Source organism: Saimiri boliviensis, chromosome 2 (genome assembly GCF_048565385.1).
Source record: "Saimiri boliviensis isolate mSaiBol1 chromosome 2, mSaiBol1.pri, whole genome shotgun sequence".
Classification (NCBI taxonomy): domain Eukaryota; kingdom Metazoa; phylum Chordata; class Mammalia; order Primates; family Cebidae; genus Saimiri; species Saimiri boliviensis.
In genome coordinates this window covers 232838040-232851711 of record NC_133450.1, presented here as the reverse complement: position 1 = coordinate 232851711, position 13672 = coordinate 232838040, and the positions used below count along the sequence as shown (strand labels likewise).

The window sequence follows — 13672 nt, the reverse complement described above, 5'->3', positions numbered from 1 at the left end:
AGGCACGTGCCACCATGCCCAGCTAACTTTTTGTATTTTTTAGTAGAGACGGGGTTTCACCTTGTTGACCAGGATGGTCTCGATCTCTCGACCTCGTGATCCACCCGCCCCGGCCTCCCAAAGTGCTGGGATTACAGGCTTGAGCCACCGCGCCCGGCCAAACCAGTAATTTATATCTAAAACTGATATAGGAAATCATCATAAGTAGGCACAACTGAAATTGTGAAATTTTTTAGATTTTCTATTATATATCTACCTGTTACTTTATATGTCCTCTATCCCCCAACAAACTGATAAATTAATAATATCAAGTAATAAAAAAAGAAAGAAAATGACTATCAATATAGCATTGCTCATTATCTAAGCCAGTGGCTCTCAACGTAGCCTACACATTAAAATCATGTGAGGAAAAGACAAGGGGTAAGGAGAGCAAGGGAAGGAGAGCAGTGAGATGCTGGAAGGCCACTGGAGACCAATTAAATTAGGCTCACCAGGGTTATGACCCAGGCACAGGTATGTTTTAAAAGCTCCCATGGTGATTCTAATAAGCATGCAAAGTAACCTGGCAATGATTTCTAAGCCTCTAACCTTAACAGTATCTCTGAAATGCCTAAAATTTTTAAGTCTCAAATATGAAATTTTTTAAAAGTTGTATTATTTTTCCCTATATTGAAATTCTATAAAATTCAGGAAAAGGACCTTAAAAATTGTGAGACTGAATTATATACATTATTCTCATTTCATAAATGAGTGTCCTGCTTCCAGGTGCATAACTGGCTAATGAAAAGACCTAGGGCTAGAATCTCTGATGGCCAATCCAGTGCTGCTGACATTAACATTTTGTTACTATCTAATCAAATTCAGTAGATTTAGGGATTATTTCTCAGCCTTTATTTGTAAGTATATATTTTTGTTAAAGACCTTTAAGATAGAATTTAAATACCATACAATTCATCCATTTTAAGTGTGTAAGTGTATCCAAAGAGTTGGGCAACCATCAACACAAAGTGATTTTCATCAGTTTTCAAAGAAACATAGCAGCCATTAGGAGTTCTACTCACCTAACCTACCCTTCCTCCAACCATTTAGTCCCTATGGACTTGCCTACTCTGGGCATTTCATATAAATGAAATCATATAATATGCAGTCTTTCATAACTGGCTTCTCTGAGCATGACTTCAAGGTTCACCCATGTTGTAGCGTATCAGTACTTCATTGCTTTTCACTGCTGAATAATTAACATTCTAATGTATGGATATACTATATTTGTTAATCCATTCATTAGCTGATGGATATTTGGGCTGATTCTACTTTCTGGCCATTGTGAATAATCATCTGTATATAAGTTTCTGTGTAGAAGTGTGTTTTCATATCTCATGGATATATATACCTAGAAGTAGATTTGCTGAGACATATGGTCACTCTATGTTGAACATTTTGAGGAACTGCAGGCTCTTTTCTACAGCAGCTGCACCATTTTACATTCTCACCAGCATATATGAGGGTTCCAATTTCTCCACATTGTTGTCTTGTCTTTTTGATTATAGCTATCCTAGTACATGTGAAATGGTATTTCATTGTTGCCATGACTTGCATTTCCTTGACAGCTAATGTTATCTTTTCCTGTGCTTATTGGCCTTTTGTAGATCTTCTCTGCAAAATCCTTTGCCTATCTTGAAACTGAATTGTCTCTTTATTGTTGAGTTTTTGTAAGATGTTATTGTGTCTTTTATTATAAGAGTTCTACATGTATTCTGGATACAAGTTATTTATCAAATCGATGATTTTCAAATATCACATGCAAATTTAACTAAAACGTGAGTATGTTAATTGTTCTTGGCAGCTAGCACCAATATAAAATAACATGGAATGATTCTTATTTGTCATAATTGATGGTGGTGGTGACATGAGTATATGTGTAGGAAAAAAGCTAGAATAATAAAATAATCATAGTTGTTTATTACCTATATAAAGAGAGTTCTTTTTTTTAGTTTTCTTCCTACATTATTTTTTGTGTCAAATGCATATTTAATGCAATGCACCAATTAATTGAAATGCAAGGATTTTCTACATTATCTCACCATTTTTCCCTCTACATCTCTAGCATCCAACCACTAAAAAAGAGCAAGAGAGAAATGCCTGGAAAAGGTCAGGTGTGGTGGCTCACACTTGTAATTCCAGCACTTTGGGAAGCTGAGGTGGGCAGATCACTTGAGACCAGGAGTTCAAAACTAGCCTGAACAACATCGTGAAACCCTGTCTCTACTAAAAACACAAAAATTAGCAAAGTATGGTTGTGCATGCCTACAATCCCAGCTACTTGGGATGCTGGGGTACGAAAACTGGTTTAACCCAGGAGATGGAGGCTGCAGTGAGCCAAGATCACGCCACTACACTCTAGCCTGGGCAACAGAGTAAGACTGTCTCAAAAAACAAACAAGGCCGGGCGCGGTGGCTCAAGCCTGTAATCCCAACACTTTGGGAGGCCAAGGCGGGTGGATCACGAGGTCAAGAGATCGAGACCATCCTGGTCAACATGGTGAAACCCCGTCTCTACTAAAAATACAAAAAATTAGCTGGGCATGGTGGCGCGTGCCTGTAATCCCAGCTACTCAGGAGGCTGAGGCAGGAGAACTGCCTGAGCCCAGGAGGCGGAGGTTGTGGTGAGCCAAGATTGGGCCATTGCACTCCAGCCTGGGTAACAAGAGCGAAACTCTGTCTCAAACAAACAAACAAACAAACAAACAAACAAACAAACAAACAAACAGGGCCGGGCGTGGTGGCTCAAGCCTGTAATCCCAGCACTTTGGGAGGCCGAGGTGGGTGGATCACGAGGTCAAGAGACCGAGACCATCCTGGTCAACATGGTGAAACCCTGTCTCTACTAAAAATACAAAAAATTAGCTGGGCATGGTGGTGCGTGCCTGTAATCCCAGCTACTCAGGAGGCTGAGGCAGGAGAACTGCCTGAACCCAGGAGGCGGAGGTTGCGGTGAGCCGAGATCGCGCCATTGCACTCCAGCCTGGGTAACAAGAGCGAAACTCCGTCTCAAACAAACAAACAAAAGCCTGGAAAAGGATTTATGTATACGCTACCACATAAAATATTAATCCCATATGCTCAGGAAAACTTTCAGTATGAAGAATTTAACATACTTCATTTTGAAATATCACCAGAAAAGGAGGAAATTATCTTAGGAGGAAGCTTGCTCTGTCAAAGTAAAACTATTAGGAAAAGGCCTGCCTTCCAATGAAATCAGCAGAAAACCACAGGATGCAATGGAAAACTTAGGTCTGAGCAATCCCAAAGATCAGAAGAACAGATGAAAATGGGAAGTTTTTTTTTTATTTTAATTGCCTTAAGTCAATTATCTGTTTTGGGGGACAAAATAGGGTATAAATTTTCAAAGTGTAAAAGACCCAAGAGAGGGAAGATTTTGATCATTGCTTGTGAGTCCCCGTGAAGTCTACAGCAGCAGTTGAGCTATGACATACTGAAGACGCTTCAGCAAACTGGCTTCAGTCAGTCCTGAGCTAAAGGTATGTGTGAAATAAGTCTTACCTCTCTGTGAAATTTAATGGATATTACTGAAGATTTAAAATATTACAGTACATGAATGTTACGGCAGCTTTATGAACAACTGCCAAAACTTGGAAGCAAGCAAGGTGTCCCTCAGTGGGTGAATGGATAAACTGGTAAATCCAAACAAATGCCAAAAAAAACAAAACAAAACAAAAAAAAACCAGAGCTATCAAGCCATGAAAGACATGAAGAAACCTTAAATGCATATTATTAAGTGAAAGAAACCAATCTGAAAAGGCTACATATTGTATGAAAAAGACAAAACTATGGAGACAATAAAGAGATCAGTGGTTTCCAGGAGTTGGCAGTGGAGGGAGAGATGAACAGGCAAAACACAAGAGATTTTTGCAGTGAAAATTCACTGTGTGATACTGTAAGGGTGGATACATGTTATCATGTCTTCATACATTTGTCCAAACCTATAGAATGTACAACACTAAGCAAGAACCCTAATGTAAACCATGGACTTTATGTTAAGATAATTTGGCGATGTAGGTTCATCAGTTGTAAAAATGTACCACCCTGGTGGGAGATGCTCATAATGGAGGAGGATATGCACGTGTTGGGGTAGGGGATATATGGGAAATTTCTGTATCTTACTCTCAATTTTGCTATGAACCTAAAACTGCTCTAGAAAAATAATCAAAAAAACAAACAAACGAAAAAAAAAAAAAAAAAAAATAGGCCAGGTGTGGTGGCTTACACCGGTAATCCTAGCACTTTGGGAGTCCCAGGCAGGCAGATCACTTGAGGTCAGGAGTTCAAAACCAGACTGGCTGACATGGTAAAACCCCATCTCTACTAAAAATACAAAAATTATCTGGGTGTGATGGTGCACACCTGTAATCCCAGCTACTCATGAAGCTGAGGCAGGAGAATCGCTTGAACTCGGGAGGTGGAGGTTGCAGTGAGCTAACGCCACTGCACTCCAGCCTGGGGGACAAGAGTGAAATTCCATCTCAAAAATAAATAAATAAATAAATAAATGAATAAATGTTTTTGCTAATTCTGATTCTCATTAAAAGAGAAAAAAACAAAAAAAACCCCCGAAAACCCACAATAATCATCTTACTATATTTTAAATCATCGTTGCATTAAAGGTGCCCTGTTTACTAATTATATCAGCACCTACATTCACAACCACAAGCAGGTTCACGTTTTTTTCTCTGCAGTGGTTTTCTCAAAATATCTTTAGACAAATCTCCATCTTTGATTTTCCTGGTATTGAAAGGCTACTAGCCACTCACTACTCACCTGCCTGAGATAGAGAAAAAAACTTGAATACTGTCCAGCTTCAGGAAGGTATGAAAGAAACACGGTGATGCATATTAGTAAGACAGTAGAATCTTTTCCAACTTTCTTCAATGACTGAGAATAAGCAGAAAGAACACACTTAAAATGCCAATACACATTAATGTTGCCAATGTTCTGGAACATTAGCTTCATTATTTAGATCTATTAAGATGAATAACAAAAGGCAAATCGTTAATAAAAGTTAAACCTTAAACGTATCACCATCTCTCTGAGGAAGTTACAAATCTTAATTTCAGAGGTATTTCAAATTGTATAACTAAAACAAAACAAAACAAAACAAAACAAAACACTCATCTTTGCTAACAAACTGATTCAAATCCCTGAACAGATCCTGAACTTCCTATAAACAGACTCTGGAAATATATTCCTACAGAACCTTTTAAGAAAATCACTTCTCTTGATTCATAACGTAACTTCTTTAAAGCCATATTCAGTATAGAAGTTTCCTTATATGTAAATTGTCTCTATTCTTCAAAGTGTTCATGTTCACTTTACCTGTAAATCTGGCAGACAAATAAGTACACTCCAGCCTTAGGGTCAAACTGGTAAGAACTTGTTGAAACTTGAATGCTACAACCTTGTTGAAAAATCCTTCTTACATATATAGGATTGTTGAATAGAACCAAAAGGTATGTTGTTACCAAAGGAGTGGAAAGTGCTGCAGAGCTTCTAGGTCATCAGACCAAAGCTTTTATGTAATTAATAGCAAAAGCAGCTCATGTTTATTGAGACTTTGCTACCCAACAGACACTAGGCTAGTTAAGCTACACACATTAACAATAATCCTCACAATGGCCCTGAAAAGTAAGCCACAGTAGCTCTACTTCACAGAGGAGCTTCCAAGCATAGCTTGATCACTACAAAAGAAGGTGGGAACCCTAACCCGCTGGATCCCAAGCCCAGTACTGGCTTTCTTCTCTAAATATTTATTTTGGTGTCTGACACCGTGACAGTAATAGAACAGGCAGGGTCCCTAGGTCATATCCTCAGGGGGTATTTTAGAAAAAATAATTTGATTAGTTTTCTTATTTATATGAATTTTTCTAAAATGTAAACTTGGGCAACAAAGAGCAAAAACCAAACAAACCTCAGGTTCCTTTTTAGTCTACAAATATATATTTTTTTCCCAAGAACAATTTCAAACCTGGTAAGGCAGACAGAAGGTGAGGTAAGATACTTTTTCCAGTTGTGTGACACATCACCTTCCCATGCCAAAAAAAGGAGAGAGTGGAGGAGAGGAGAAGTGAGAGAGAAGCAAAGAGGGAGGGAAGGAGGAAGGGAAGAAAAGAGAAAGCGAGGGGCATATTATAGAAAACAATATTCAGGCTGGCTGCCCAGAACTTTGGAAGGACAAAATGGGCGGATCACTAAGTCAGGACCAGCCTGACCAATATGGTGAAACCCCGTCTCTACTAAAAATAGAAAAATAAGCTGGGCGTGGTGGCGCATGCCTGTAGTCCCAGCTACTTGGGAGGCTGAGGCTGCAGTGAGCTGAGCTCACGCCACTGCACTCCAGTCTAGGTGACAGAGAGAGACTCTGTCTCAAAAAAAAAAAAAAAAAAAAAAAAAAGAAAAAAACCAATATTCAATCTGTAACATACAAATTCAATGTCTCTGGTCAAAATTAAAATAACTCATTCAAACCAAAGGCATTTATCCTTTTTGAGTGAAAATGACCACTTCCACTTAATTTTGTTTAAAAAGGATGAAAACAGCCATGCGAAAAGAAATTTTCTTCCCAAACTTTCAAGAATTAGCTAGACATTTTCTCTCTTTCCTAATGACATAAGTACCAATTCTATATATTTCTTAATACAAACACTAAATCTCTTAATTGCAATTAATTTTCTTTTTCTATTTTTACTAAAGAAATGAGTCAACAACTGCTAGGATCCTTGAGGCTATACATATATATTTGCTTGGCTTAAAAAGACATTTAGAAAAGTAAATATTTCAATATTTTTATTTACCGCAAAAGGATCTGCTTGTTTCCAAGAAATCTGAGCTCCCCAGGAAACTGGTCTCATTTTCTCAGGCAGAGATTCTGGAACAGCCACTAAGATGAAGCAGATGTCCAGAAGAGCCACCACTGTGGCCACCAGCACAACGAGGCTGTCTCCATAACTGGCAGAAAGATATGCTCCAATGGCTGGGCTGCTGACAAGACTAGCCGCAAAGGTGGCTGAGACCTGTGGGAAAGTAAACTCTCACCCAGGGTCCCACAGGTGAACACCTGTGGAGAAAGCATATCCTTACCCAGATCCCGCCTACTGCAGGTGCACACCTTCAGGAAAGCACATTCAACCAGGATCCCACAGGTGCATACCTGCAGGCATGATTTCCTGGCTTTAAGTAAGACAAAAGAAATGTGTTGCATATAAATTTTAAGAATGAAAGAGAATTTTCATTTAAGAATGTGTTCTTAAATGATTTTTTTTTAAGAATGTGTTCACAAACTATTAACTAACTGAAGGTACCCTGCAGAGCTACAAGAGAAAAAATGATTATCTTAGTAAAAATCAGAACTGTAAAAACCTTCCCCACAAATAAAACATCAGCTCTTTGGTCTTCTTTAACTGGGGGCTGGGGATGTGAGAAAGTATGAAAAAAATTCCTGCAGGACTGATAAAATCCACAAATTATTCAGGGACTGTGCTTGATTTCATCTTCTAAAAATACTGCACTGTTTAAACATTTTATCGGGCTGGGCACGGTGGCTCACGCCTGTAATCCCAGCACTTTGGGAGGCCGAGGTGGGTGGATCACAAGCCAAGAGATCAAGACCATCCTGGTCAACATGGTGAAACCCCGTCTCTACTAAAAATACAAAAAATTAGCTGGGCATGGTGGCACGTGCCTGTAATCCCAGCTACTCAGGAGGCTGAAGCAGGAGAATTGCCTGAACCCAGGAGACAGAGGTTGTGGTGAGCCAAGATCGCGCCATTGCACTCCAGCCTGGGTAACAAGAGCGAAACTCCGTCTCAAAAAAAAACAAAAACAAACAAATAAAAAAACATTTTATCATTTGGTGGTCATTTCATTAGCATTGAGAGGGGGAGGAAAACCATCTGTTATTCTTAGTAAAAAACCTCTAACAACAAAAAAGAATTTGTTGAGATGGAAGTTGAAGCTTTTTGACTAGACAGTTGTAGATTTCTGTCTCTCATGCCACCACCTGACCCTGTTCAGATAAAGACCACAGAGTCAGCTGAGCACACCCACAACCTGAAGCCAGAGTGAGCCCCTGCACACTGCACTCCTATAAGCCTGCGAAATGTCTACTTTATTTTAGAACACAACCTGAATGTTCAGATGCTTACTGGGCAAACTCCAAATTGTAATTCCACACTAAATGTCAAAAGCATATCTGTAAGTTAGCTTTTTAAACTTCTAATGGATTTTATTAGAAATCACAAGAATTCTGGTAAGCCAATGACATTCTTTATCCATCATCTGCCAAGTGAATATAAAAACAAAATATATCTGAAATTAGTATTATACTAAAAGTACTACAAAAGCTAAAAATCAAACATTTTTGGAGGGATAAAAGAATGTGGAGAATTACAACTTGGGGAACAGAAATCATTCAGTATTTACTGAGTATCTACTATGTACCAGATGAAGAAGACAAAGCTCTTGTTCTCAGGTCTTCCTACTTTATTCAAGAACATCACGGCAACCAAATAACTGCATTATAAACTGCAACAACATGCAAACAGTTATGGGAACATTGCTACACTCTTCTCAGGTGTTAAGAAGGCACTGCTGACGCATCCTGGGGCGCTATGGGAGCATTGCTGCAGCATCTTCAGGTATGAAAGAGTCTATGGCCTCATGAAATTCTACGCAAAATGTGTCTATCTTAAAGCCTAAAGTAGCCTATTTGCTTAGTTTGTGTTTTTATCTAAACTCCTCTTTCACTTAATATTCAACTCTGATGAATAAATCTAAAGAATGGCTTCACCACAACAAACTCTTAGTGTTAACTCACTTATTAATATGACTAATCATTGCTGCAGTCCTGCAATAATTACCATTTTCTTAGTTTACTGAAGAAGTTTCAGTAAGGAAGGTGCACATATTTTATATTGTTCTTTAATGGGTCTCAAAATGCTCCTTAGAACTTGACTGACACATCTGGTAATTAATTCGCAACAAATTCTCCTATAATTGGAAGATAGGTAGACTGCAATCCAGGCAGCCTTGCATGCCGAGTTGCTTAGTTGGCTGGGAGCACACTTCAACTGAGTGTTTTCTCAGTCTGGATATGCATGTTCACTGATTTCTCTCAATGCCCCTATGAGCACACATTAATCCTAACTGCCATTATACAACGAGGAGCTGAGCTGGAGAGGATAATGTCGTAGGCACTACTGTTTAGAACTCTCTTTGAAATCTTTCCTGAAACTGCTACTGCTCAGCACAACAGCTGTGTGAATGGTTTTCCAGCTGAAAGTGAGGAACAAAAATGCAGTAAAATTGCAGAAAAATGATTATCTCAACAGGTAGTTCCCATGCTGTAGAAGAAAGCATCCCCCACTACTCTGTTGGCCAAGCCTTACAGGCACACCTTGAACATGAACAATCCCCCTTTTTTGTTTTTTTTCAGGGGCTTTCTGTTTGTTAATTTTTGGGGTTTAGGGGGGAGATTTTTTGTTTTTCTTTTTGGTGGTCATGAGTGAGCCCAAAATCCTGTCTTCTTTGAAGACGTCCTATCAGCTTCTATCTCTGTCCTCCTCCATCACGGCTCTAGAGATGCCTGTTTTAGGGCATGGCATGAAGGGGACATTCAGGAGTGGAGAGAAGAAGCAAAGAGAAAGAGAGAGAAGGCAGAAGAGTCACAAGTGGGGATGAAAGAGTAGGTTTCAAACTACTGATGTCTGAAGTCAAGAAAGTAAAAATTGTTGTGTTTTGTGGAACAGTAGTAACTCATTTGTATGCCCATCATGGATTCAGGAAGTTATTCATTCAGTCAGCAATGAATGAGAACTCACTCTACTCCATGAAGTAGATTTAAAAGAAAAAGACCCAGGAAAAGGAGATTAAATAACCTGAGTTTCTGGCATTCAATCTCCCTACTATTCAATCTCCCACCTAATTCCCCACAACTTGGATCATCTTTCTTCTTCCATCTTCTTATTCTGAATATTTTCAAACACAGAGAAAGATGGGAGAATACAAAGCATACTTCATGTCTCACGGGTTCAGGTGTATGCTCACACATGTGCATCCACATCCACATCAACATGCTATGCTATCTTCCCCGCTGAACCATCTGAAAGTAACCTGCAGAGTCCTGACACTGATGTAAAATGCTTCAGCCATCTTCTAACAAGTCTTTCTTCTACATAACCATAACAGGATTAGCATGCCTGAGAAAATTAGAAACACTGGTGTGAAATTGTCAGAAAAAAGGTCTCCTGTAACTTTTGTTATTGAGCAACTATTTGATGAATGAGTGAATGTAGTCCTTTTCTACCTACCACATTCCAAATGTATGTCCAAAATGCACAACCACCAACAGAGTCAATGGAGTAACAATGGATTAACATTGCTGAGGTTCAGCATGTCTCCAATTCAAATCAGGTGCACAAAGACTTGTGTATCTTGACTGCTTAACGTTTAATGTTCCTCAGAGGATCTGATAACAACAAACAAATCAGACTAATTTTTTTTTGAAATTCAAATGTTCAACTGTAATCCCCAATGTTGAAGGTGGAGCCTTGTACAGGGTGACTGGATCATGGGGGCAGTTTCTCATGAATGGTTTAGCACCACCTCCCTTGGTTGTAATAGTGAGTGAGTTCTTGTGAGATATGGTCTGTTTAAAAGTGTGTAGTACCTCCCACTTCGCCCTCTCTCCGTCCTACTCTGGTCATGTGAATATGCCTGCTCCAGCTCTGCCTTCCATCATGAGTAAAAGCTCCCTGAGGCCTCTCTAGAAGCTTAAGAGTCTGTGCTTCCTGTATAGCCTGCAGAACTGTGAGACAATTCAACCTCTTTTCTTTATAAATTACTCAGTCTCGGATATTTCTTTATAGCAGTGCAAGAAAGGACCAATACACTCACTTTCCAGTGAATTTCTAATACATTCTTAATTACTACTCTGGGGAAAAAAATATAGTCTCTATTATCTTACCCATCCATAAGCTGTACTTCGCTCGTGCTCCTGAGTGACATCAGCTACATAGGCAAATATAACAGAGAACGTGACCGAGAAGACTCCAGACACAGAAATCATCGCAAAATACCACCTATAAAAAGATTATTTTAATGACCCAAGAGAAAGGGAGTGTATGTACACTTTTATTACCTGAGCAAAAGACATCATGTAAAGATTGCACACCAAGAAATAAGAATACTTGTATATATATTTATATTTAAATATACCTAAAAATTTTAAGACAGAGACGAAGAAGTAGAAACATACTAATTTCATCACTGTTCAAAGGGGGTCAGTACATGCAGCCTAAAAAAAAAAAGAATCAGAAGGAGAAAAACGAGTAAGGGGATTAGGTAAAAGTTATATTTTTAAAAGTAGCCAACAGAAAAAAAACAACTTCTCAAATATGCTAGCTTTAGGTAAGAAAAAGACATACAACAAATGATTTGAAAAGATCTACATAAAAGCAGAAATCATAACAAAAAATATTAGTGTAATTAAGACCAAAAATTTCTATCATGTGATAGATGCTTTTAAAAAAACCTAGTTAAAAATTAACAAAGAAAATCCTATAGATCAAAAAGTGGGGTTTACTCCAGGATATATAAACATTTTAACATTTACAAATCCATTAATATATTCATTTTAATAGCTCTAAAGAGAAAACAAGATCTGGCATGTAATCTTAATTTTTTTTTTAAATCTGTGGCTACAACGGGAATATGTTTTAGTCTACAAACTAGCCTAACACCTAATGACAAAACATTACAATACACCCTTTATATACATGAAGAAGATAAGTCTCAAATCATCCCTTTGATTTACTAATATTCATTAATCAAAGCAATTAGCAAAAGCAGGGAGTAGTAGGAAAACTGGAAGGAAAGAGATAAAATTATTTACAGACGACATACTCAATGTATCTAGAAAATCAAGCAATTAGAAGAGCTCATGGTGTAGCCGAAAAGGATAAAATTTATGGAAACAAAATTTAAGAAATGCACAAGATCCAAAGAAAAAAATCTTAAATTAAAAAAAGGACATAAAAAAGTCCCAATTCATTGGAAAAGTATGCCATCTTCTTGGACATAAAGACTCAATACCCAAAAAAATGCATCAACTGGTAGAAAATAAAATGACTATGAGTACCCAATAAATTTAGAATGTGATAAATGTTAACATAAAATTCCTATCAAATAATCAAATGAAAGTATTTTAACATGAGCCAAAAAAGAAAATAGTTAAAAATCAAAATGAAACTTCCATATGTAAGCATATTTTTCACATAAGAAAGAACATTTCTGCAATAGGAATACATACCAAAATACAACTGTTATCCATAAACAACTAAGTTACCGCTCACGACCAAATTCCAACACCTTTGGTAACTAAACAGGCTTTGGTCACATGCTAAATACTCTCCCGATTTACATAGAAGGAAAAAAAAAAAATGAGCCAGGCCAGTGGCTCATGCCTGTAATCCCAACTTTGGGAGGCTGAGGCAGGTGGATCACCGGAAGTCAGGAGTTCAAAGCAAGCCTGACCAATATGGTGAAACCCCATCTTTACTAAAAATACAAAAATTAGCCAGGCGTGGTGATGGGCACCTGTAGTCCCAGCTACTCAGGAGGCTGAGGCAGGAGAATTGCTTGAAACTGGGGCAAAAGTTGCAATGAGCCACTGAGATGACGCCACTACACTCCAGACTGGTCAACAGAGCAAGAATTGGTCTCAAAAAAAAAAAAAGAAGAAGAAGAAAAAAAAAATGCACTCAAATTCAAATTCATATTATGATTTAAAATAGGCTATCAGCCTTACTATATTTTAAAGTGACCTCCGCCTATTATGATATAAACTATGTTTGTGTCAGTGCCCCATAGCGATTGGCTGGCAAAGATAATATATTTTAAAAGTCAACTAAGAGCCACAGTGATGAAGACAGGGGACTGTTAGCCCACTCTCAGGGTTAAGCTCCCATACCTGACATCATGGCAGTATCAGCTGCCTGAAGAGGCATCTTTTATTTCTATTTCTTCACCTGAGTAACTTATCTCAGACATTGTCTTCCCTTCCCCATTTATAAAATGGATATAATGACAACTGTCCAAACTGGCTTTCAGTGTTATAAGAGAGATCAAAGGAAAACACAATTACAACTGTTTTTGTAATAGTTAAGAAGTGCTGTGCAAATGTAAGTATAATTTACATGTGACTCAAAACAGGCAATCAGGATAGTGAAGGGCCAAGTCACTCACCATGGGCTGATCCTCATCAGTGGGATTGGGAAGCAGGTAAAGAATACAGTGCCGAGGAGAAAGGGCTTCCTCCCCCACACATCAGACAGGGCACCTATGAGTGGGGCACTCAAAAAAGAGAGCAGGCCCTTGAGAAGAAACAGAAGCAAAGGTTAGTTTTATAATTTGATCCCTCAATTACCTGTAATTCATATTTTCTAAATGCATTAGCTCTAATTCACTGTACTGGCCCCAAAACAGAATAATGATTTGAAACATTAAATACAAACTATTTAAAAAATGCAAATTCGGCCTGGCATGGTGGTTTACACCTGTAATCCTAGCACATTGGAAGGCCGAGGTGGGTGGATGACCTAAC

The 13672-nt window shown here is 38.3% G+C and overlaps 1 protein-coding gene across 1 annotated transcript in view; it reads right to left on the bottom strand.

Moving 5' to 3' along the window:
* Window positions 1-13672, bottom strand: part of MFSD14B (major facilitator superfamily domain containing 14B) — an 83507-nt gene that overhangs the window by 10307 nt on the left and 59528 nt on the right. Inside the window, exons 4-7 of the mRNA XM_003938207.4 lie at window positions 13315-13442; window positions 11036-11150; window positions 6867-7085; window positions 4837-4950 (exon numbers count right to left, since the gene is read on the bottom strand). Of these exons, the coding sequence (XP_003938256.1) occupies window positions 4837-4950; window positions 6867-7085; window positions 11036-11150; window positions 13315-13442 (576 nt within the window). The remainder of the gene's footprint in view (window positions 1-4836; window positions 4951-6866; window positions 7086-11035; window positions 11151-13314; window positions 13443-13672) is intronic.